Source organism: Cephus cinctus, unplaced genomic scaffold (genome assembly GCF_000341935.2).
Source record: "Cephus cinctus unplaced genomic scaffold, Ccin1 Ccin1_scaffold0087, whole genome shotgun sequence".
NCBI classification, from domain to species: Eukaryota; Metazoa; Arthropoda; class Insecta; order Hymenoptera; family Cephidae; genus Cephus; species Cephus cinctus.
The window spans coordinates 134,838-158,692 of record NW_014332826.1 but is presented as its reverse complement, the minus strand read 5'-3'; the positions used below and the strand labels follow the sequence as shown (position 1 = coordinate 158,692).

The window sequence follows — 23,855 nt, the reverse complement described above, 5'->3', positions numbered from 1 at the left end:
GTGTTTATTAAGATGATCAATTTAATAGTGAAATTTTAATAACAATTAAACGCTACAATTTAGAACTATTTGCTAAATGCCCATAAATTTTGAGATTAAAAGACGCATAAATTTTACTCTAATAGATCATTTGTGATTAAATAAACGTATACGTACCAATGCACGTTGAGTTTCTCATATAGAATCCATCCTTGCACCCGCACCTGTACGAGCCGACAGTGTTCACGCAGTAATGTTCACAATCGTTTGGAGCAGCACATTCATCAACATCGACGCACTTGGACGAATCAGTTTCAGCCACTCTAAATCCTTTTCTGCAGGAGCAACGAGGAATCCCGTTAGAATTCTCACAGATATGTTCACATCCTCCGTTATTCTTATCACAAGGATCCGAGGCGTGACAGATCTTGCTATTCCTCAAAACGTGTCCCGCAGGGCAATCGCAATGAAACGATCCTGGCCTATTGACACAGATATGCGAGCAGCCGCCATTTTCGTTCTCGCACTCATCAACGTCCTGGCAGGTCCTGTGATCAGCTCCTAGATGAAATCCTTTAGGGCAGCTGCACTTGAAGGATCCTTCGACGTTGATACAAATATGCGAACATCTCCCGTTATCAACAACGCATTCATCGACATCGCGACATGTCTTCTGATCAAGATGCAGCTGCAGCCCCACGGGACAGCTGCACTTGACTCCACCGGCGGTATTGAAGCAGGCATGAGAACAGTCGCCATTGTTGACCTTGCATTCGTCGACGTCGATGCAGGTGCGGGAATCGTTCGAGAGCACGTGGCCGTCAGGGCAGATGCACTTCCAGGAGCCAAGAGTATTGATACACTCGTGGGAACACTTTGCGACGCCGGTTTTGCACTCGTTGACGTCGATGCAGGTGCGTTCGTCCTGCGACAGCTGCAGTCCTTCAGGACAGTTGCAAAAGTAACCGCCAATGGTATTGGTGCAACCGTGCGAGCAGTCGCCGTTATTCCGTTGACACTCGTCGATATCCAAGCAAGACGACATGTCAGAGTGCAGATAGTGTCCGGTGTAACAGCTGCATACGTAGCTGCCTAACAAATTCAAACAGTTGTGTGAACAATTGTGACTCTCAGCCAAACACTCGTTTACGTCGACGCAGGTTTTCTTATCTTCCGGCAGCAGCACGTATCCTGCGGGACACTGACAGTGGTAGCTGCCTTCCAAATTGACGCATTCGTGGGAACAACCGGAGTCTATGTCGTTTTCAAATTCTTTGCACTCGTTAATATCGACGCAGGTTTTCTTATCCGGTTTCAGTTCGTATCCTGGCGGACAGGAACAAAGTGGGCTGCCGTTATCATTGTGACAGTTGTGAGAGCAGCCACCATTCTTGAGCTTGCATTCATTTTGTTCGAGGCAAGTTGAGTTATCGTGATCCAAGATGTAACCCGATAAGCAGCTGCAGGAGTAGGAGCCAACGGTATTGAAGCACGACTGTGAACAGCCGCCGTTATCGTTATCGCATTCGTTTACATCGTCGCACAAAGCATCGTTCGTTGGATTAATAACGAATCCTTCGTTGCAGTCACATTCGAAACCACCCTCCTTGTTTCTGCAGACGTGAGTGCAGTTATCCTCGTTTCTAATGCACTCGTCGATGTCAATACAGGTCTTTTTATCTGTGGACAATTCAAAGCCAAGGGAACATTGACAGTCGACAGTGCCGTTAGCGGAGACACAGATATCGGAACAACCGCCATTATCGGCACGACACTTGTCTTCCTCCAGACAATGAAACTCATCCTCGGACAGGGTCATGCCTTCGGGACACGTACAGGTTATGTTACCACTTTCATAGTGACAGAAATGAGAACACCCGCCATTGTCGATGAAACATTCATCGATCTCGACGCAGGTCTTCCCGTCGTCCTCGAGGAGTCGATAATTCTTCGGGCAAGCACACTCCATACCGCCATCCGTGTTGGCGCACAAGTGGGAACATCCGCCGTTTTCCAGAATACACTCGTTAATATCCTCGCATGTTTTGCCATCCTTTCCAATTTTATATCCACGAGGACATTCGCAAAAGTAACTTCCCAGAGTGTTGACGCACTCGTGAGAACAGGCGTTATCAACTTCGTTGCCTTCTATGCATTCGTCGATATCCTTGCAGGTCCTGTTATCCTGTTTCAGGGTGTATCCTATAGGACACTCGCAGAAATATGTGTTTTCGACGTTCACGCAGCTGTGAGAGCAGCCATGATCGTCACCGCAATGATCTATGGTTATGCAGGTCCGACCGTCAGGATCTAGAGTATATCCTGAAGGACACTCGCACCTGTACCCGTCAACAATATTAACGCAGGTGTGAGTGCAGTTGTGCTCCAGGGAACACTCGTCTATGTCTACACAGGTCTTGTTATCCTGGCTGATCGCCATGGTCTCAGGACAATAGCAGTAATAGCCGCCATCGAAATTTTCACACCCGTGGGAACACTCGTGCAGATTTTCTGCACATTCGTCAAGGTCCTTGCAGGTGCGCTTGTGCTCGTCAAGTAAAAATCCTTCGGGACAGGCGCAGATGAAGCTTCCTACTGTGTTAACACATTCGTCGGAACATTCATTTTCGTCCTGTGCACATTCGTCGAGGTCCTGGCAACTTCTTTCATCCTTAGCAAGGACGTAGCCGGCTGGACAACTGCAACTGTAGGCACCAGGTTCATTGGTGCAGGTGTGAGAGCATTCGTGTCCTTCAACGCATTCGTCTATATCCTTGCAGGTCCTCTCGTCCTGGTCGAGAGCGTAACCTTCGGGACAAGAACAGCGGAAACTTCCATGCTGATTGATGCAAATGTCAGAGCAGCCGTGATTCTCGTGACACTCGTCATAATCCTGACAAGTGAGGGAATTATTTCCCAGAATAAATCCTGCAGGACATTCGCAACGGAAGCTTCCTGGAAGATTAATGCATTCGTGGGAACAGCCGTGATCCTCGCTGCACTCGTCGTGATCCTCGCAAGTCTTGGAGTCGTTAGAAAGCCGATGTCCTTCCGGACATGAACATTCGAAGGAGCCTTCGGTATTCGTACATATATTACTACAGTTATGATTACTCTGGCATTCATTAATGTCCTGGCAAGTTCTCTCGTCCTCCATTAATTCGTATCCTTCAGGACAATCGCAATTGTACGATCCCTCTTGATTTATACAAGAATGCGAACACTCGTGGGTTCCTTCCGCACATTCGTTAACGTCTTGACAATTTTTTTCATCCACCGACAACTCGTACCCTTCAGGACATTCGCATCGAATTTTTCCACCGTCCTGTTCACAGATATGCGAACAGCCTTGATCCTGCTGGCAAGGATCTTTTTCTGGATTGCAGGTCCTTTGATTAGCATCAAGTATGAATCCTGGAGGACACGTGCAGTTGTAACTGCCAATGGTGTTGACACAAGCATGCGAACACTGATGGCTGAAGTCATGATCCTCGCACTCGTCAATGTCCTTGCAAGATTTTTCGTCATCCAGGGAATAAAATCCTGAAGGACACGAACACTTGTATCCCCCCTCAGTATTTGTACAGGTATGACTACATTTATGAGTTCGATCAACGCACTCGTCGATGTCAGCACAGCTGCGCTTGTCGTCCTGAAGCCGATATCCTTCAGGACACAAGCAGCTAAAGGATCCTTCATGATTCTCACATCCATCAGTACAATTATTTTTAATCTGATCCTTGCACTCGTCTATATCCTTGCACGTAAAACCATCATCCTGAAGATCATAGCCGGAAGGGCACTCGCACTTATAGCTTCCGCCCTCGTGAACACACAAATGAGAACAGGACGAATTCCCGCAAGGATCAGACCCTTCGCAACCAACTCCATCTTCAGCCAAACGTAATCCTACAGGACACGCACAACGATACGTTCCATATTCATTGAGACACGTATGAGAACAGTCGTGATCCTTCTCAGCGCATTCATCAATATCCTGACACTCCCCATCCTCGTCCTGTCGAAGTCCTTCAGGACACTGTCCGTCCTCACAGGTAAGCCCATCATCATGAAGTTTCAAGTTCCCAGGACACGCGCACTTGTAACTTCCTGGCACATTGATACAGTCGTGCGAACAGTCATGCTCATCTTCGGCGCACTCATCTAGATCCTGACAGGTCCTGCCATCCTCTAAAAGAACAAACCCATCCTGACACACGCATCGGTACGTATCCTGTTCCTTGACGCAATCCTGCGAGCAAGATAACACAGCGCAGCCACCAGATTCCACGCAGGATTTCTCATCCGTCCCCAAGGACATCCCTTCGGGACAATCACATTTATAGGAACCCTCGATATTACTGCATCCATGAGAACAATCAGGACTCTGTTCGCACTCGTTGATATCCTTGCAGGTGATATTATCCTGTGACAATTCATAACCAGAAGGACAAATACACTTGTAACTTCCTAACAAATTCTCACAGCTATGTGAGCAAAGATGATCGCTCATACACTCGTCCAGATCCTTACAAGTTTTCCCATCGTCCTTAAGGACGTAGCCCGAAGAACAACTGCATTTATAACTACCATGCACATTGTGACACTCGTGTTGGCAGCCATGATTTCCAATACACTCATTGACGTCAGTACAATTGAATTTCTCATGGGATTCAAGTTCTAATCCTTCGGGACAGGAGCACACGAAACTTCCTTCTAGATTAACGCAACTATGAGAACAGAGTCCTTGGGTACACTCGTCTATATCCAGACAGGATATTTGATCCTGGTCCAACTTATATCCCGAAGGACACTGGCAAACAGGACCATTTTCAGTATCGTTGCACTTATGGGAACATGGAGGATCTAAGTTATCACAGTCCTTCTTTTCTTGATCCTCGGTGCAGGTATGATTATCAGCTTCCAAAGAGAATCCTTCAGGACAGGAACAGCGATAATAACCCTCTGTGTTATTGCACACGTGTGAACAGGGCGGATCCTTGTCACACTCATCAATATCCACACAAGAAACATCATCGTCCTGGATGTCATATCCTTTATTGCAGCTGCAGTAGTATCCTCCGTCTTCATTAACGCACTCGTGTTGGCAGCCATGAGGTTCCCCCTCGTCTCCTTCTATGCACTCGTTGATATCTAAAAATGTGAGGAAATACACGTGCAGGATTAATCCCCAGAAACAACCTAGTTGGTATTCCTGATTGTCCCACCAATGCATTCGTCCATTTCGTTCCTTTTGAATCCGTCCTCGCACTTCTCGCTCTCAGGAAGCTCAGTAACGTCCTCGTCCTCGTAATCATCCTCATCATCGTCCTCGGCATCATAATCCTCGCTCTGCAGGACCTTAGTGATGCTTTTAGGCTTAGAAATGCACTTGTAAGATCCTAGTGAATTCCGACACTCCTCGTCCTCCCCACAGTCATTCGCATCGCTCTCGCACTCATTAATATCTGCAAAGAAAGTCATTCTAAACGACAATGAAAACGAGACAAAAAATTCTTTAAAAAATTTTAGTCTAAAAATTTTCAAAAAAAAATAAAAAAATTATATCAATCTCAAAATCATTTCCTCTACCAACCCTCACAAGTCTTCCAGTTGTCAGCCAATCGGAATCCGTCAGGACACAAACAAAATACACTGCCTGGTGTGTTGAGACAATTGTGCGAGCAACCGGCATTGTTCTCAGCACATTCGTCAACGTCCTCGCAGGTGTGATTATCCGCAGCGAGCTTATACCCAGGTATTTCCGTGCAGCTGCACTCATAGCCGCCATCTAAATTGTGACAAGTACCTTGGCAGGGTCCGTGCCCGTTGTTCAAAAGGCACTCGTTTACGTCTACCAAAGGAAATATCAAGATCCGTGAAAGCAAAGACCAAAGGACAGGAAGCAGATCTCATACGTGAATATCGCATATCCCAGCACCGTCACTTTTACGTACGTGGGGAATATGTAACGCAGGTTGACGCCGAATAAAGTTATACCGTGATCACTCAAGATAAAGCCGTCATGTCGAGCACGTTGCCTCTATGTTTGACAAGAGTTAATACTCGCGCATTAAGCTCGTGGGGGGTCCCGACGTACATGAATTTACAAGCTCGAAAGAGAACATGGCTGGCACTAATGCATTTTGTACCGACTCGAGTTGTTCCCTCGAATGGAACATGCTTTCGGTTAAATCGTTTCGAATTTTACAAACTAGTTCGATTAAACTTTAACTGTATAGACACGACGTGATAGAAAATATAAAAATGAATTATCACCTAATCATATTACTGACCTTGGCAAGATCGGCCATCGGCATCCAATTGAAAACCCTTACGACATTCACAATGAAATGAACCCGGATCATTGAGGCAGATTTCAGCACAGCCTGCCGTACCTTCTTGACACTCGTCAATATCTATGAAAAAAAAAACCGTTCCTTATCAGAAATTCAAAGTACCACACAATATTGTATTAATTATTTAAAATTTTATAGACTGGTTATTATTACTCGGTACAATGTAACGTTAATTTATTGTATCATAATATTTATAATTTCTACAGCATCCCAAGATCCTTGAGTGGATCTGACGCCCAATCCTAATGCCTGTCAATACTGTATATGATAGGTAGGTGACATGGGCGGTCTAGAATGCTGATTAGAAACTGTCAAGTATCATGGGACAAAGGTATCGGTATCTGTAATAGGGCGAATATTATACATAAGGATAACTATGGCAATAGTGACAGGGCTACATTCCATTAGACAGACCACAGATAGTTTACAGTGGGAAAGTTCGCAATCGCATATTATATATAGTTTATATAGAAATACAGAATATACGCAAATATTATGACCAGCACGCACGGAGACGCTGTGTAGTTTGATAGCTATCCCTATTAGCATACAATACTCTACGTGGCGCCTACACTGCGGAGACTATAGCCAGAGCCGCGGAAAGGCCGTCGAGGCCTTGTCCGCTAATAGAGGTGCTTAAAATCTTATGATAATCATATACAAGCCGCTAATCGTCTTAGACGTTTGATCTCTTTGTGCCAAGGCGCAAAAGTGCCTGCTTACGGAGTGACTATTCTTAGGCGTCTTAAGAGCTAAGCGAAAAATTAAGGAAAGATGCCTCGGATGGGTCTTCGTGATCATTGAGGATTTTTGGGATAATTAAGACGTAAAAAATAAAATTAGACGCCTTCGATGAATCGTTGTCAAACCCTTTGGCCTCTTTAGGAAGATTATTCCTGTGATCGATATACGATAGACTTTACTAAGAAGGAAGATAGAATCTGAACCGTATTGAATTTCTAAATCTGTTAACGGTATAAGCTTTTTCTCATTGGATATATCTTTGCTTGGGATGGAATCCGTATGAGAGCAGTGGGAGTTGTTTTGATGTATATTTATTTATATTATTTTAGAACGTTACAATTACGTGATACATGACTCGTGTCAGGAATCAAGGACGATTTACAGATATTATTGTCATGGGTTCCCCGTAATAACGTGGATTAGGCGTGGGCGGTGAACCGACGTTTTTACAAAAAATTTAGATTTTTGGGAAACCTCACACCCATGACCACCTACTTGCACGCCGCTTTTGGGTATCATCCCAATTTACAAAGGCGCCACATCAATGCTGACATTATAAAACACGTTGATTTAACTGAGACTGTAAACCGTCCTGTTCATCCCACATTCTAATGTTCTAAGTGACCTTAAAAGGCTCGGCAAATTGCCAGACGCTTGAAAAACCGGGAAAACAAAAGACCCTAGACGCAACCACATCTAAATCCAGTAAATCCTAGAAACGAGCTGTACGTTCAGCACGTATGTATACCTAGACAGGAAGATCCTTTCGAATGAAATCCTTCAAAGCAGGAGCATCTGGGTCCTGTGGCAGTGTCCTCGCAAACATGATCGCACCCTCCTCTGTCCTCGCCGCACTTTCTCATATCCTGAAGCGGCGTCACCTCTGAAACATATATGCATCCAAGGCCATGTGATATAAACGCAATCGCGAAGAGTAGCCTAATACAATATTTCGTAGGATTACATCGAAAGCCCTCGAAAGTAATATTAACAGCACGAGGATCAAGGATCTCGGAGTGAATCAATAAGTACGATTCTTTTTTCGAGGTTAACCCGCTTTGTTTCAGTGCGATGCACGTGGCCCTACGGAGCGTCGATCTTTATCTGCAGAGTAAGAAGCGTAATATTTCTTCGGTTGTCAATGTGTCAGCCGCAGATATCGGTCTACCTGTATCGACAACACGGTAGTGAGACTCCACGACGTGTCCCAACGGAATCCCAGGTCAAAGATCCGCGTTTCGTGTCCAAGACGTATATCAGTCTCATGGGCAAATAGGAAACAAGCGACCGAACGACCGAGCAGCCACGGCAGGAACAGTCCTGCCTCACGATTTCCCATGAGGATCAACACTTACGAGCCTTGTCGACGCACATGGGCTGGTCGCCCAGCCACGTCCCGTCACTGCAGTAAAGACGATCGGCCATAGGATCCATAAAGACGTATCCAGGTTCGCATTCGTAGACAGCCACCAGATACTTGTTGTAGGGTGGCAATGGGTTCTTCCTCCTAAGCATAAGAGCCACAAAGTAAATCGTAAAGACGAAGTGATAACAAACCAGGAGTAAAGAGAAAAAGAGTGTCAAAGTGCATATACCGGGTGGTCCACATAAAAATAACCACACTGTAGTCAGGTACGCTCCTTACTTCTACAGTTACTGTTATTCGTACCACCATGTACATATACTGCATATAAATAAGTATACAGACCTGGCATACTTAGCAGGACGAGCGTACTCCAGCTGAGGAGCTTTCAGTAAACCCTTACCCTTAGCTTTCATGAAACAACTCAGGTCCAGCCTACTGGCCACAGTTTCATTCAGGCTAAAGCTCGGCGTGACTACGGGAGCTTCCGAGAATGATTTATCTAGAAGACGCTTACGGAACTTCCTCCTCTTGAGCTCACCCATCCGCCTTCTGGACTGAAGTCGCTCAAGTGACACCAGCGGCTCATCGCCCATATACGGACGACCACGGTGCTTTTGCGATTTTTCGTCTGTAACGGATAAACTAGGGTTAGAAGGGGACACGAAATAAGGTCGTAGGGTGGATGTCTTCCTGGGTCCAGCAGGGGGTCGAGTAACATTGTTTGTTAACCGAGTTGGACAAGGCAAGATTGCATATGCGTGCTCACGCACTAGGACCGTATAAGGAGGCGAGATCGAGCTATGCGATAGACGCCTTAAGGGTCAAAGTGGCCAATGGCACGCGTTCAAACGATGCCACTCATGAGATCAAGGTGAGAAGATGATTCACTGGTGTCTATGATTCTTCCTCTTATATAGGACAATGGCATCGGGACGCTCTGATTGTGATCTTCGCGATGCACTGAAAAAGTGTGTATATACATATATATATATATACTGGGATTCATCTCATTTACATATGTTTACCATACGGTAGCATCTTACATATATGGATAAAAATGGTTGATACTTCTAAACACGTGTACCTATGTATATGGTACTAGCACAGATTATGCTCTTGGCACGAAAAGATTCTACTACTCTCCTGATAATTCACCACTTGTCGCGATGCATCCAGCTGCATTCACTCTTCACAGCATCTGAATGGGACTGTTTGGTCTTATCAGGATTGTTGGGTCTTGGAAATGACAATATAAGTTGGTGTCCTCTGCACGGTGCAGCGATGAATTTTCTTTAAAATAGTTTTAAGAAAGATTACCTGATATTTCACCGTTGACGTTATATTTTATGTCGTGAGAAAATCTTTATTTGCCTTTTTTAAAATTCATTACGTACAGTCATTATAGGAAATCATTTTGAATCGATGATGCACGAGACGTCAGGTCATTGATTTTTCGACTTCAATGACCGCGAGATACGCGCTGCTGTCTGCTGAGGTCATGGGATGACTCGCGTCCTGCGGATTCGATGATAAGAAGGATGACAGGACGGATTCGAGCGTGACTCAAAACAGGACGCGGCGTCATCCTTAGCGATAACCAATGCGATCCTATAGATTCAATTAGAAACGCTCCGAGACCCCCACAGGAATCTAAACTGATTTCTTATTCTGTTTGGAGAAAATTAAATTACGTAGTTCATATGTAATACCTATATGTATATGTAACGTACCTCAATAACAATTGAATATACAGATCGTTTGAATGAACAATATAATACATGGTGGTTTGTCGCGTGTCTGACAAGACTGCATTCATAATAAAACCAAAATTTTTTATTCAACTATGACTGAGATCGTCTCGAGTATCTATTACATTTCTGTCTTTGGTATCTGCTGCTGACATGGCGCCGGACATAGTGTAGACTGGTCTTATATATACACAGAGCCGCACAGCATGTATGCACATATATATAAACGATCCATAGACGCCTTAGGCAAATAGGTGAGCCAGCAAGTCAATCGATCGGGATCGATCGCGATTAAAATTCCAGTAGCCGCTCGATTAAAGGAGGGCTAACGGTACTATACGGGGACACGTATTAATGTGAAACATATAATCGTCATCATGCAGTTAAGATGACGGCATCCGAATATAATACACAGGCGTACGATATGCCGACAAAGTAAAAAGCTCAAGCCACAATTTGGAGCCAAACTCATCTATCATTCCGACGAGATGGAAGTAATTTAATAAGTAATCCAAAAAGATTGCGAACGGCCGCAATTTTATTTAAAATCCAAAGTCTTACAATTTTTAATCAATCCAAACTTCATGAGAACTTGAGAAATAAATGAAAATAATGAGCAACGACATCGCTTCCTCTTTCATGCAATAACCTAAAAGACCTACCGCCATTAGCGTCAAGCCATTATAACTCTGGATAAAATCTTCATGTCTTCAAGGATCGAACCCGGCGTGGATCTAGATCCAGTTGAGAGAATTCCAAGCCGTGGTATCTTCAACGGGAACGTGTCCAGGGCACAGGAGGCACCAGGCATTAACTACGTTCCTGGACACAACAATAGCACGCGCCGTCACTGACAGGACACGACTCTGGCATTTTATTTCTACCATAGAGTTATACCACCGTCGACTCTGTGTCCTGCCTGTCTTTTTTCTTTTCTCTCTCATCTCAGACTCTATCTCAAATTCTCTGTAGACGTTTCCATTTAAAGAAATCCAAGAACGTCCGCGACGTATGTACTGAAATCGTTCTTCGTATTGAATCTTGAACAGCTGACTGGCCGACTACGCCTGGTGGCTAATACCGGTACTAACCTCCTTCGAATAATCATACGTTACTTGTAGTGAAACGTTTCGAGGCAACGCGCGGACCGACAAACGCAAACTCAATTAATTAAATTGGTTCATAGATTTACCGATTCAATATAGATAGAGCGCATCTATTTGTTCCAACAGACATGTGAAATTAATTACGAACGATCAAACCACGCGCTTCGCTCTGGTACACGTACAGTCGATTATCTAGGATCTACTATCCCTATACTCGGCTGGAGATGATGGATTTATTTTATTTTGTCCAGGTTCTACTAGACATATATATGTATACACACATGTGTACATGTAATCCCAAGTGTAACTCGCCACGTGCTCCAATCTCAAACAATTCGATTCTCTTGCTCGTATCGAAAAACCGCTACGATCGAATCAAAGGTACGCCTTTATTTTTCATCGCGCATTATTGTCTATGTATACGTCACGCATATATATATATAATATACATATATAATCGCTCGTAAACCTTTCTTCGTCTTGCTAAATGAAAAAAACTATCGAAACCCTGGCATGCGAGTCGAACGCTTTTAATTGTCAACACTGCTTCGTTTCAAAATTTAATCACGATCGAGCTGCCATCTATTATTAAGCAACCGCGTAACGCACTACCATATTAAGAAGTAAAACCATTCTCAGCCTTCTCTTATCTAAACGATTCGATATTAACGCGCTACTTTCACACGCGACAACTAATCTCATCATCCCACAGACATTCTATCATATAATAAATATGTATACGCGTGTATATACATATATCCTTCTCACGATCCAGTAGTCCTCACACAAAAAATTGGTAATTAGCAACCATATTCAAAAGCCATATTAAACTCTTCATTCGTTATGGCTTCTCCAATCAAACTCCCTGATTATTTCAGTGAAAGCATCACTGTGTCTTCAAGTCATTCATCTCGTCATACGGAAGCGTATCATTATTATTATCGTGATACCAAAATACTTTCGGTTCTAGAAAAAAAAAATAACTATCGATTCTTTTCTTTTTACAATTTTTAACTGCCGGTCGTCATTTTAGGAAATACACGCTGTGGAATATTCCTTAGGCTGGTTGCACAATGGGTCCTGCTAATGTCTTGACAAATATCGCCCGTTGTGAACCACCGTTATGATACCTACTCTTTGTGGGTTTGACCGTCACTCTCGGTATGTATACTACTTACGACAATGTCCGAAACCGGAAATTACTTGACTGGGTGGTTTGGTGATTTCGCAATATTTTCTCGTAAATCAGTACATATTCCTGAAACGACTTGCCACGGTGCGTGGGATGCGATGGCAAAAATACGATTTGTCTGGGTCCTAGACGGGTCTCTTATTGTCCAATGTTCTTTTTTTCCGGGTTACAGAAACCACCGTTGACGTTGCGTAATCGTGACGTGGAATAACCTTACGGCGAGTTTCTATAGTCGAGACTCTCGTGTCTTAGGGAGTAACTTTATTCTTTCATTTTTTATTGTCACTCTAAGCCCACGACTTGGCGATGACGTATACACAGTATCTCGCATAAATATTGTGTGAACCCAGTCGGAGAATGCTCTGCAAAATGCTAATGAAAAAAATGGCCGATCCTTCTTCATAATATTCGTAAGACAGTTTTACTGGTACTTTAGTGTTTTTATTTAAAATAAAAATTTCAATTGAATAAATAACAGGAAGTAAAAAACAGTATCGTCATATGCTGATAAATTGAAGAAAAAAAAAAATAATAAAAATTAACGAGACCGTCACGCCAATTTTTATACGCAATTCCAAGAAACCAGTGTCAATCGGGTCACCAAGATAGCCCATGCATCATTTCATTGTGACATATTGGCAAGTCATAATTCCTATCAGTGGCAATGCCCAAAGATGAGAGAGCCAATAAATGTATGATCGATCGCCTCGCCCTGAACTGTTGACCGTCCTTGTTCAGTCGCCGAATATTATTTTTGCAATGATCAATAACCGAAAGGCTCCACGCTGTCGTTAGGAATTTTTAAAATTTGTTAAATACCAATCTCAAAAAAAAAATGCCTAAATCCTTCGTCAAAGATCCATCTTCCTTATCGGTGAAGAATTTATTTCTCCTATCGAAAGATGATTCTGACGAATCACCATATGTCTCAATTTCGAAACTCATGACTCCAGCGATCGAAAATCACGTGGTGTCGGTGCCCATGCAATTCGTCACTGGCAATTCTCATGACTCTATATTCCCAACCTACAAGACGCCAAGCATCTTCGCTTAACAAATATCCGCCTCCACTTGACGTCCTGTTGCGGAACATATATGTATACGCCTCCAGCATCCACATTGTTCATCCATTACCAGAGCGAACATCTTTGCCTTATGACTTTTGTCAGTTGCACTTATACGTGAGTTTTCGAGATACCATTTACCGTTTCAGGAAAAAAAAGATCACTTTTCAGACATATCTTTGCTTTAACACTGGGCGAAAAGAAATTTCAAAAATATAAAGTCTCATTTTCATGAAAGGACCACGTGACGAACTAACCTATTATACAGGATATATATATGAAATAAAATCCAATCCCGCAGGCATCCGACGCGTTTTAATCCATTCAAATTGTCACTCGAGCTCGCACCGTGCGTATTGCACCGACAGACTGAGATGATATATGCAGCAATAGAAATAGAAATAGAAAAGAAAAAAAAAGAAAAGGCAAATATAAATTTATACAGGCTAGAAATCACAGAGGTCATATATCAGAAAATCTGGCACGAAAGTGTGACAAAATGAACCGTGACAAGGTATTACTCATTTCTCGTGGTAAGTATATACAGGTATAGGTATAGCCGATCGAATTTCTCCTGGGAAATTGGTAAAGCTTTTCCGAACGGCATCGCAAGAGTGGCATTTGTCGTAATAGGAAGGTGGCGAGCATAAAAGTCCAGCACAGTGAATAAGCTGACGGAAGAAGGATGGATGTTAAATAAATCAAAAAACTTAAGCCCGTTGTAAGGCGACGCCCTGGAGTCGTCACCGTACAGAAACGAGGAGCGAGCTTAATGGAAAAGTTTAATCGACGCGAGGAGCTGCCAACGTTTAAGTATAAAGACCGAAGTAAAATTAACGAGTGAGAAGGGCCGAGGAGATTCCTACCTAAAACAGTGAAATCCCTCGAGAAAAATCAGCTTGTGCGAATCGAGATCAGCCAATTATAAACCGAAGCGCAGCATGTTCCTCGAGATTAGGAATTTTCCAAAGGTTAAGAGGGCGGCCCGCAAGCAGATAATAGTTAACGATTAATCACTTTAACCTAACTATAGAGAAGAGGTATCATGAGTATACGCCTTAAGAGACCATTATACGTTGATTAGAGACTCGCGTGAAATGGAACATTGTTATTAGAAAATGAGATAAAAAAATTGATATTACATCCATAATTAATGTCGGCACTGAAACCGGTACCAGTGACGTCATAGCTCAGAAAGACCCCAGCAAAGGATAAAAATGAAATTTTCTTATATTTTCAAAGCACTCAATTTTCAAGTAACTGAAATCACTTTAAAAAGTCCATTTTGTTAGTTACAAATGTAAAAAATCAAATTTCACCAACTATTTGGTAGAAGCACTGGTGCGTAGATCGATCCGATCGTCCAGCAGAATTCCGAACTCTCATTCGTTTGACATTAATGGTTTTCACCTGGAGATTTGAAAACAATGGCAACTGTGTGCCTGCGAGGGAGGCTATTCGGTTGGGTCGTTCTTTACAGCCAACAAATCTTACTCTCCTCTCTCTTGCTCCAATGCGTCCCTGCCCTCTCCCTCTCTCGGTCCCTCTGGCTATTTCATCTCCACAATCGTTTATTCCTCTCTCGCTTACGACCCAGGCTCTAGTTTCGAATCGGTCGCCGTGTCGCCTCGTGTGGGCGAGTCGAAAGAGCCTAAGGGTATGCACCCTGACCCTGGGTAGTCTTTGACGTCCGCCGACGATTCACGAACGTGAAGTCCCACCAGAGAAATAAGGATTGACATTCGACCTCAGCCTCCTTCAAGTTAGTCCAAGGAAGATCCAACAGCATCTTCCCCGGTACATATTGACGATTTACCAATGTCTACTTATATAGGACACCGTACAGATATAGTCAGTACAAAATTTTGCACAGAAAAAAGGTATCCGATAAGACCGTCGAAACTTACTGATAACCAGCGATAAATCATAATCCTCGATCATTCGTCATCCTGGATCGCTACATGGTGAACCCTTGAATGGTCTCTACCAACCTTGAAAAAGGTACTGAAGGAGGTGACTACCCTTTTCTCTAACCTTGTCGAAAAAACCTGCCTCTCACGATCCATTCGACCCTCGAGTGGTTTATCTATGTCCGAAGAAAGTCGCGTTTTAATGGGCTTTCGAGAGTTCTTGATCGCCTACTACGATAATTACGTAAACGTATATAACATCGACGTCTCATTCCAAAAAGGAAAGGAAGGCACCGCTTGAGGGAAATGATAAAGGAAAAAAAAAGAAGGGCAGAGGGGCAAGAAAGGCTGAATAGGAAGAAGAGGTGGGTCGTGGAAATAAAGGAAACAACGTCTCACGCGGCTCGCCGGGGACTCTCTAATGGCCTTTAGAGGATACTACATGTGAGCCAAGGGTATCAACGAAAGAGAAATTAATTTCATCCACGGACACGCTAACACCATTAACCGGACACTGCTGAGGTCCCTTCTTGGTAACTCATGAAAAAAATTATCGGTTTTTAACGTTGGCTAATTATGCTTCGTCTGGCGTTAACGTCCTTATCGTTATATTTACTGTAATCAGGATAAACGTGAAACGGTGTCCGGTTACGTTTAAAGGTATCTTGATACCTTAAATAAACAACCCTTTTGATGGCCTTATCTTTTTATTCTGTTATATATATATATATATGTATTGGCTAAAAGGAATTTAAACGTTATTCAATTAAATCACTGCGACTCACCCACTTTGCTAACTTTTCAATAGAATCAACGTGGGCAGCACTTTTGCAGGCGAAGGTACATCAACTTTTCCATTCAACTATCAGCTTCATGGCTGCATTATTATTATTATTATTATTATTATTATTATTATTATTATTATTATTATTATTATATATATATATATACTGTAATATTAAAATATAAACGGATCGATTCGATGACAAAGAACGCCTTAGCATTCCTCGCTCATTCACCTACTACAAACTTGTCAGTATTGATTACGACGATAGTCACGTCAGAGTGATAAGCATCGTTCAATGAAATCGCTATTGCAAGAAAAACATCATTAGCTTACCAAACGATACGCATTTCGGTACCGGATAATCCCAACCGTGATTCGTGCACGTGAGGATCCTGCGTCCCTTTAATCGTCTTCCTGGTGAGCAGGAGTAGACTGTCTGCAAGGATCCATCCTTCAGGACTCTTTCTCGTACAGCGCCCCATTGCGGTGCCACCACTTGCGGACAGCCAGCTAATGAACCTGAATACACAGATAGCATATTTTATTTAAACAGTCACAAAGAATAAAGTATAAAAAAGTGCAGGTAATTTTTAGAAATTTTTTTGCTCCATTATGATTACTTTCTAGATGAATATTTAATTTTAACAATGTACCGCTGACGCATCCAGAACGATAAGAGCGTCTAAGGTTTAGACGCTCAAGAAAATTGGTCTCGACAATACTGCATTTATGCAGGTTATATATACGTATATAGATATACTATGTTGTATTACAAAGCCTTAGAGGTAGCTGGGTGAAAAGTGATCCTTATACAGGATAACAGCTTCGCCTTATTATACGGATGAGGTATTCTGAATGATTTCTCATGGAAGATGCATCTCTGCTAAGGTACCTCCCTGTATATCTACGGGGTAACGAGGTCGGCGTGGTTTATTGGAAATTTCATGCTCTTTCGAATCTCAAATTGTACGCAGTCAGGTCTTATAGTAACGACCACACACGCCACCGTAAATAATTGCTCGCTCCATGCGGTCAAACAAACATTAGATACGGCACTACTGGTATGAATACAGCTAACCACTTGGATATATCTTCCTTTGGCTTTTATTGGATCCATTAAAATAAAACTTTAGGTGCTGATAGATATCACCGATGGACAAAGATCGATTAACGTCCTCGGCAAGAGATTAATTTTCGAGCGGGTCAAACGAAGCGACGGATGATTTTTGATTTATAAAAAAAATTGAAAAATTAAACGCAAGTCAAATTTACATGCACGAAAGGATCATTGACATCGGAGTCAATAGCTGTTAATAAAATGCTACTGCTTTTTCCCTGTGTATCAATGACTTTTAAACAAGTCGACAGCTACGGTTCCAAATTAATGCGAAAGACAAACAATTTTAATTGAAAGAAAATAGTGCTGAAAGGACCGCAGCATCCCATTTAATTTACAGGGCAAGATTACTTTTACCACATTCATTGTTTCCCGCATCGCTTAACACCTTAAACTGTTCTCGGCCGGGCCAAGCATCAGGGGTATTATAATTATTATAAATTATGCCACGTGTTCGAAAACTGTCAATTTTAACAATTAACTTTAACAATTATTTGGCAATCTACTGTAACCATTGTTTCATCCCAGTCTTGGTACACGAAAAGGCGTGTCTTGTCATGGACGTATATTACGTTCCTATCTCGTGTTTGCAATGTCTCAATTTCGTTGAATCTCCGGCGCATACATGATGCCGTGTTATTAAGTTTTAGTGCCGAAGGGCGTAGGTCATATTTCTTCCAGGAAATATTTTACGGCGCCTGATACTCCCATGCGCAAACGATAGCATCTTTAAGATAATGCCAAGTCGAAAAAAATTATCTCTTCCTATCAGATTCTTTTAAATTCGCAAAGAATTACTTGTACACCTAGTATCCTCTTACGGCGACAATTCTTATATCCTTTTTCGGCGATGCCATAAATTTAGATATGTATATATGGATACACTACGGTATCAAGATCGACCACGAAAGATGCTTTCGATTGGTTGTGCAAGACGTACGCGGCCCACACGGCCTTTATTAACCTGTACGGATGGATTTGCATAGATCGGTAAACCCTGATCGTTCGTTGCGCGTAAACCGTTCGCTTCAAGAAGATATATATATATATGTATATATATACTATAATATATGTATGCTGTATACAGTTCAGGCAATGCGTTTCATTTCCATATATTAAGCTAAAGTGCAGGCGCGATAATTCGTGCTACATTTTATCTACCGTAGGTTCCAATATTTGCGAGTGTCACAAATTCCATGTGAATTCTAGGGAAAGTGATACGGTCTCACAACCTCATAAGATAAAGCTTCCTTAAGGTGTGGAACCCACCTCTTTATCAAAAGTCTATATAATTTATTATCACAAGAGGAACAAATAATCGGTGGTAAATTGTTAGAAAATTAATTTTCAATTAAATTAACGTAACATGTAATTATCGATCAGACCACGATACACAATACCACGTAATACATTATACATGGTTCGAGCTTTGATATATAAAGTATATATATACAGATATACATATATACAATGAATATCTAAGGTAAATTCGCGACAAGAGTTTAACGAAAATCAACCTTAGAGCAAACTTTCTACTGTATGAAAAGATACGACTACGCATTACGTAACGTAAACAGCAGTTAAACATTTAATTGCCATCTTTATACATAATAGCACAACAGTAAAGGTTAGTCCTTGCCATTTATTATTACTCGCAATAATTATTCTCAATTGCGAATTTTTCCATCCCTTATACTTCATCGTTAATTTAACACTCTCCAAGTCCCTCTCTCTCTCACTCCCCCTCTCCACTCAATGCTATCCATCTCATACATTGGTATCAGGGGGACGTATTGGATCTTCTGGGTGGTCCCGTCCTTTGAAAATCGTCCTGAGAGAACCTTCAGATAATCCCTCACAGACTTAAAGTTTTGTCACTTTTATCCTAAAGCTCCTTGTACCTGGCGGCATCGTATGAAATTCTTTGACAGTCAGTTCCTTTCTCGCAAAATACGTACATAGGTATACCTGTAGAGAGAAGTTGTATATATCCAATACTGGTCAGGTAGGACCTACCGCAGCTGTAAGTCTTAAAAAATTTCTTTGCTTTTCACTTATGGCAATTATATATATATATATATATATATATATATAACCTAAAAGCAATATATAACATAGTTCATGGACCTTATAAAATTCACTGCCGCATCTGTCCTCGCGATTGTAATAAATTCCGAAGAAAATATTTCAATCAATTCAGCATTGATTTGCTTACGAATATGCCGGATCGTGAGTCTATGGTAACACGGCTCGTTAAGTGACCCTGATGCTTAAATAACGTGTCCGAGGTCTCCATTATAACGTACCTCCGTATAACGAACCTGCCATTCATTTTATCGCGCAGCATCGACAGTGCAAAAGGTCGTGAACTTTATCGAAACAGGATAACGCAGAGTTTTCCACGCCTCGAACATATCGACCATCATCATAAGGATCCCGGAAATAATTAAATCGATAAATATATCGAAATGGTACGATCGATTTGATAATCGATTAAAGATGGATCCCTTCATAAAATGTGGATCGTGGGAACGTGAAACTTTCACGTTAACCGACGTGACCACCCGATATAAATAAGATCGGTGTGATTTTTTGCAAAAATAATTAACACGTGCAAAAAATTGCAGGAAATTTACATGAAATTGATGAAAGTTTAAATATTATAGCTCGGAGTGCCGAAAATGAATGTATTTAATCCGAGAATGTGTTATGCAATTTTTCAAGGACTAAGCTTGAATTATATCACACTAATATCATTTGGCCCGGGTTTTTATCCCGCGTGACGAATCAATTTGCATGATCTATAAGCCAGATGGATCGCTCGTAATTGTTCATGGCTTTCCGATACACTTTTGATTGATCCTATTAATTGTTTCATACGAGTCTTAATGGAGATTAATATTACTGGTGTGTTGATTGACCTAAATAAAAAAGTATATAACTCTTGAAAAATTGCATGAAGATCGATCAAGTGCTTGCCTGATTACATAGCATTTGCGTGCCACACATGAGGAATGCTAGACACATCAGTGTAAATTGAGTTGCTGCGAAGCGTATCGGAGTCTAATACATTGCGTTCCCCAATTCTAGCAATGTAACCCGAGGCAGGCAATAAGAATAAGGAATATATGTATACGAAGACCGGTAAAGAAATGGTATATATATACATATATCCCAAATGAAGTTAGCGCGTCCATTTGATTTCCATGGTAAAACCAACTTCAGCTGATACGCTTGGCCTAAATTACCCTCTACGTATTATACGTATACCTATATATAGATACAATAGTACATATTCTTGGCGAGCGGAATAAGGAGGCTAAAGAAAGCATCCTCCCTTATCTAAATAAATACTAAAAATAAAAGATAAAATCCCACCCGAAAGTATAAATCAATATGAGAGAGAAGTGAAAAATAAATAGGCTCCATTTTCATGTAGCGTTCCGGCGACGACGTCGTTTCCCCCGTGGTGTTGTTGGACGACAAAGACAAAATAGACTATTCGAAATTCACACCATCGATTCTACCAAGCCCGAAGCCCACACTTCCCGGGCAGTTAACCGCAAAACCCTAACTGAATCTTCACCACGCGACTCATTAAACCCTACCCTCAAGAGAACTTTCGTCGATCGATCACACTGCGCTTTTTCCGGCTATCGCATTAGCCTGGCGACTCGTGGACGGGTCGCGATTAACAAATCGCGGTAGAAAAAAAAAGAGAAGAAAAAGTGAGGTTAGGCCAAAGTGGAAATCCTTCAAGCCGCGTTTTCAAAGCATCGCTAGGTACCCTTTTAACCATTTGGCAAACAACCCTCAACGAACTACAAGGCAATAGGGGGCTCTCGCGCCACGAAGAATCCTTTCCGAGACTAATGGCTTATATTAACTCCTGACTCTGACGGGGTTAAAACCCCTCCTTGCCCCTAGCCTACCCCGCTAAGAATTATTATAGTCACGATCCGAGCTGCCGCTGGGTTTGGGCGTTCCGGGTTTCACTTTTACGATATCTAGTTCACCATGCGTTAAATAACGGAACGCTCTCGGGACAAGGTATTATATCAATGGCGTACTTGATGGACGCGCCGAGGACGTCGGGAAGCGTCGCGTCGCCGCTTTCACGTGTATAGGTACGTACACTGGTATTCTTAATCGCGATTTAATTACACGAAAGGCTACGGCTAACGGGAAGAACTTTTAAATTAGCCGCGACCGCGGTGATGCCAATCTACCGAAACCCGAGTCGCGAAACGCGGAACAACGAGACTGCTGAAAACAGGGAAGAAAAAGGAGAGAGAAAAAAAGGAATTTTAGTAGAAGAAGTAGCGAAGAGCAAAAGAGTTGCCAAGGGAGATAAGGACTTGGCGAATAAGGAGAGGAGGACTGGTCCCTGGAGAATTTAAGAGAACTTCCCTGTGGGCCCTAAGGACCTTTGGGCACGTAAGGCCCCGGCTTCCCATTCTGCCTTCTAGTTCATCGCGATGAACTTTTCCCTTCCTGATGAACAATGTCGATTTCTCGGGTGACATTATTAAAGCGTCCTTTTGCCGTTGCTCAATGTTATATTGCGTGTACTAAGGACAGTCTCGCTTTCTTTGCCAAGCGTCTTATGTATCTGTCCTCTCTTTCCCACATGGGACCTTTGCTCTCATGGTCTCTAGAATGATCCGTTATACTAGCGACAAATAAACAGCTGAATACGACTCAGGCTCCTACCAATGTCAAAACACACTACGTAATGATGGTAATAGTAGTGTTCTGTTATATCCTTCGTTGAAATTCGATCTCTATAAATAGTCGAAGATCGCAAGTCGAGTAATGTCTGAAAGACAAATATATATACACTTTAAATGCTGTTACACAGAATGGCACTTTACCGGTAGCCAGATCGAATACAGATTCCTCGTGTCCCCTGCTTATCCGATCTGAATCGTACTTCGGATTACTATTGCTTGCTCTGCCCGGTAGAAATCAAAATGGACTCCAGCCAATGCTCTTGCACGATATCGCACGGTAATATCAAATGCTACAACCGTATTACCATTTTGAGGTTATATACGATTTATGAAAATGACCCAGGATATCTACAAGAGCCCGTTGTACCGCGAGATCCAGTGTCATTAGAGAGATTACGTCACTCGGCATAAGAACGTACATTCAATTAAACCTATGATTAATGGAGATTTGGCAAAAAATAAAATGCCAAGAAAAATTTACTTGCTAATGAAGAATTTTAACTGCTGACTGTCACTGCCAGATGTACGGTCAGGACTTTAACGTCACCACGTGTCGATGACTTCGGCAGGCAACGACGCCTTAGCAGCCGTTAGTCACACGTTGCCCATTGCCGGTTTCCATGATCGAAGCCGCAGATTTAACATCTGACTTAATGATAAAGACGTCAGGCCGTCGGTATTACTTGGGCTTGTTTGCCCATTGCGCAATGTCGTACTCATACGATTACCAAGTAGGGGCGTCCACTTCGTCGTCTTACGCATTCTTCTTTTTTTGCATCTACATCAAAACTATCCTCTCCCTTCCTCTTCGCGTAACCCAGCGCGTCGATGTTCCTCTTCTTCAGCAACGGTGAATCATCGCGAGACCCGCGCAGAATTCCGTTGCGGGTAGGGAGGGAAGAACAAAAAAGAAACAGCGAATAAACTGAGACGCGAAAATGCGGGACGAAGAAAAATAATTGAAAAAAAAAAATGAGAGAAAAAAGGAGCAAGGCGCCTGTCCAAGTGCCAGAGAGACACTCGGGAGCGACCTTTGGCTGAATGAGTTAATTACGATCGGTACTCGTCGGCGCCGATCATATATGAGATCGACCGGTTTACAACTGGAGGATCTAAGAAGAGGTAAAAACCGCACTCGAGGCCCCAATCAAACGTTAACGAGAGCAAGAAGTTCTATCGGCAATGAAGATGACATCTGTCCGAGGTGAGAGTGAAGTGGTCCAGCGGAAGAGAAAAAAAAAGATTTTTTTTGGAATAAGAAAAAAAGTATAAATACGACGAAGAATACAGTGGCCTCAGTATGATCCAGGAACTCGAACCAAGTAGGTACTCGACGTTAATTAGCTACAGGGAAGATGCTGCGAATCATAATAGCATCGATCTCACTCGATGATCAAAGGCACGTGGTATTCAGCGGATGAGCAGAATCATCGGGTCCACCTTAATAAGACCGTCGTGATCATTTACTCATGGTTAATCTGACGTGACTCTGCTTTAAGGACGTGTGCGATGCTCTGTAGATTCTCTCGTGACTATTTATTTTCATCTGGTTCACATACATTTTCACTTTACCTACTCGGCCGGATATCATGGCAGACAGGGATTTTCCATTTGGCAGCCACCAGATGCGCGATGCGTCTTGCGTGAATTTTTCAACCCGATAATTCAAAGTCGCGCTTCCATTGCCGTACACGGCGGCAAATACGAAAACCCACAGGAGAAAAGACCACATGATCCAACTATCCGCGTA

General features: G+C 42.4%; 1 protein-coding gene across 3 annotated transcripts in view; it reads right to left on the bottom strand.

The window, feature by feature from the left end:
* Positions 1-23,855, bottom strand: part of LOC107272577 (fibrillin-3) — a 46,571-nt gene that overhangs the window by 12,590 nt on the left and 10,126 nt on the right. For 2 of the 3 annotated variants that reach the window (XM_015749852.2, XM_015749854.2), the window contains 8 exons: positions 16,589-16,774; positions 8,791-9,076; positions 8,438-8,589; positions 7,831-7,965; positions 6,276-6,398; positions 5,576-5,833; positions 5,208-5,447; positions 157-5,133 (listed from right to left, as the gene is read on the bottom strand). In XM_015749852.2, the coding sequence (XP_015605338.1) occupies positions 157-5,133; positions 5,208-5,447; positions 5,576-5,833; positions 6,276-6,398; positions 7,831-7,965; positions 8,438-8,589; positions 8,791-9,076; positions 16,589-16,774 (6,357 nt within the window). Of the gene's footprint in view, positions 1-156; positions 5,134-5,207; positions 5,448-5,575; positions 5,834-6,275; positions 6,399-7,830; positions 7,966-8,437; positions 8,590-8,790; positions 9,077-10,858; positions 11,300-16,588; positions 16,775-23,855 lie in introns of those variants that run through there. The other variant, XM_025090565.1, reaches the window with a different exon arrangement.